The sequence below is a fragment of the Myotis davidii genome, unplaced genomic scaffold (genome assembly GCF_000327345.1).
Source record: "Myotis davidii unplaced genomic scaffold, ASM32734v1 scaffold370, whole genome shotgun sequence".
Taxonomy (NCBI): domain Eukaryota; kingdom Metazoa; phylum Chordata; class Mammalia; order Chiroptera; family Vespertilionidae; genus Myotis; species Myotis davidii.
Window position 1 is genome coordinate 258,806 of NW_006288615.1, and position 2,897 is coordinate 261,702.

Consider the following 2,897-nt stretch of genomic DNA (forward strand, 5'->3'; position numbering starts at 1 on the left):
AAGACTGGACTAAGGCAAAGGTTTTTGCTTTAAAAAAAGAAGCACAGTAGGAGGCAAAATAATTTTCAAGATAAAATAATTGGCTACTAAGGTGATAGCTCCAGAAAATATATAAAACATAGACTAGACTTGAAAATGATAATCTTCTACCAGAAAATGGTTGAGGCTATCAGTAAAAACTCAGAGTAATTGTACTGTCACATATAATAGTCTTAATTTATATTGGATATTATACTTTGGGATAACTTGTTATTGAATATATATATATGTATATATATACATATATGTGTGTATATATATCTATATATACACACACACACACACACACATATATATATATATATTCTGGGACTTTATTTTCTGCCATTGAACAGAAAATTTCATTAAAAATGCATTTGTTAAACTGCTGAGCCAGCGTGGCTTTCGGATTCAAAGGCTTGGAGGAAGAGCTGATGCGCAAATTGACAAACAAGATAAGAAATAATAATTTTGAAATTATGGGGGGAAGACGGGGGGAAAAACTCAACTATAGTAGTCAAGTTCCTCTGAGTCTCTGTTTCCCAGCTGCTTTTATTTACTAGAGTACACAATTGCCTTTTAGGAATGCAAACAGACATATCAGTGGTAATGTTTAGAAAACAGTAAGATTACCAGGTTTGGGGGGAGTTTGCTTTAGGCCATTGAGTCAGCAGTAGGTAATAAAATGTAAATATTCACCCTGTGAATATCAAAGGAATCCAGGCCAGCCTTCTGATGGACTCCTCACATTTATATTAATTACTGTTGACCTTGGTTTCCAGAAGCTTCCCTTTTATTTCTTGCAGGTAATGTTTAGAAAACAGTAAGATTACCAGGTTTGGGGGGAGTTTGCTTTAGGCCATTGAGTCAGCAGTAGGTAATAAAATGTAAATATTCACCCTGTGAATATCAAAGGAATCCAGGCCAGCCTTCTGATGGACTCCTCACATTTATATTAATTACTGTTGACCTTGGTTTCCAGAAGCTTCCCTTTTATTTCTTGCATCAAGCTTTATCGCGAGAATAGTAGTCAAGTCCCACCGAGCCTCTGTTTCTCAGCTGCTTTTATTTCCTAGAGTACACAATTGCCTTTTAGGAATGCAAACAGACATATCAGTGGTAATGTTTAGAAAACAGTAAGATTACCAGGTTTGGGGGGAGTTTGCTTTAGGCCATTGAGTCAGCAGTAGGTAATAAAATGTAAATATTCACCCTGTGAATATCAAAGGAATCCAGGCCAGCCTTCTGATGGACTCCTCACATTTATATTAATTACTGTTGACCTTGGTTTCCAGAAGCTTCCCTTTTATTTCTTGCATCAAGCTTTATCGAGATAATATGGATTTTTTTTTTTTGCATTTTGTTTCACCTGTGATATAAATGAAATGCTTAGTGTATAGAACTATCAATTTGAATACGAAATTTCCATTGCATGTTTGGTGAAAAAGCCATCTGAAGCTCTTTAAACACAAATCAAATTTTCTGATTTTTCAGCTTTCACACAAAGAAAGGGTTGGCTGTGTGTGCAGATCCAAAGAAGAAATGGGTGAAACATGTTGTGCACGTCCTCAGGTATGAAGCATTCCCAATCTAGTAGCCTCTCTCCGAACATCTGGGGCAAGAGCAGTGTGCAGAGCAGTGGATCCTAGACTTGCTGGTGTTTTCCAGTTTACGTACTGTGGAATTTTTAAAAGGGAAATTCGAGTTGGACAATCAAAACAAAAATTCATTTTTTTCCACTTAGAAATCATTTTTCTTTTTTTTAAACTTAGTGATTTTTTTTCACACGACATACTAAATTCCTCTATGCATTTGATAGTCACAAGCTATTTGGTTTCTTGTTGCAAAAATGTCTCCTGTTTATATAACTTACATTCGTTTGTTAAAAACTGAAATATAAACAATGAAAAAGAGAACACTGGTGTTGATTCACATTGATGATAATAGAGCCACCTTTTATCAATGGACAGAAATCACCTAACTTCACAGTGCTATCAACATGGAATGTGAAGACATACTATAAGTGCTCACATCTTGTTTCTGTCATCACTAACTGAGTTATGAAGGTCCAGGCCCTTCCTCTCTGAACCTCAATGTCCCCATCTGCACTCAGAGCTGGTTGGCATCTGAGATGAGATTAGGGAATGAGAGGCAAACTGCTAGGTACCAACGCCTTTCCTACCAGCCAGGCACCCTGTTTTTGCTTATTGGTTTCTTCTCTTTCTCTTTACAGCCAAAGAGTCAAGAGGATGTAAAAACAGATGCTCTTTGGAATGAAATTGGATACAGGCCAAAAACCAAAAGAACCTCGCTGGAGTTGGTGGTTTCACTTGCACATTGTTGAGGGTTTAGAAATTATCTGATCTGTGTCATTGGACTTATCCAGTTGATGAAGTTGATACATATTGCATCATACTTTACTTTGCTAAACATTGCATTACAGCCAAACTATTTCATGTTAAGTTATTTATATATGTCGGCCTTTTGTGTGTGTGTTTTACTATTTAATAATAATTTCTCATAAGCTACTTAGTTTAGTACGAGGTATAAAATTATGCATGGAGGAATAAGATTATATAAACGTTTTTTTGCAAGCAGCAACTCTTTTTAAAAAACTATTTAACATTCTTCTGTTTGTAGTTTTGTTTCCTAAATTGTTGTAATTACCTGTAAAAGAGAAAAATGATGAGAATAAATACTGAAACTAAAAGAAATAACCAGAAATTGTTTGTTGATTGAGTTATATGGTATTTAAGATATATATATATAAATTAAAGATCTAGTAGGAAATATAAACATTTTCTGAAAATTTGTATTTCCTATTTACTTCTGCCTACTTATTACTTTTATCTCTATCCCTGATGGTCTAGGACTTCATT

General features: G+C 34.9%; 1 protein-coding gene across 2 annotated transcripts in view; it reads left to right on the top strand.

Moving 5' to 3' along the window:
- CCL20 (chemokine (C-C motif) ligand 20) overlaps positions 1–2,316 on the top strand; it is a 5,364-nt gene extending 3,048 nt beyond the window's left edge. For both annotated transcript variants that reach the window (XM_006760395.2, XM_006760396.2), the window contains exons 3-4: positions 1,513–1,590; positions 2,252–2,316. In XM_006760395.2, the coding sequence (XP_006760458.1) occupies positions 1,513–1,590; positions 2,252–2,273 (100 nt within the window). In that variant the 3' untranslated portion in view covers positions 2,274–2,316. The remainder of the gene's footprint in view (positions 1–1,512; positions 1,591–2,251) is intronic.
- Positions 2,317–2,897: the final 581 nt, after the last annotated feature.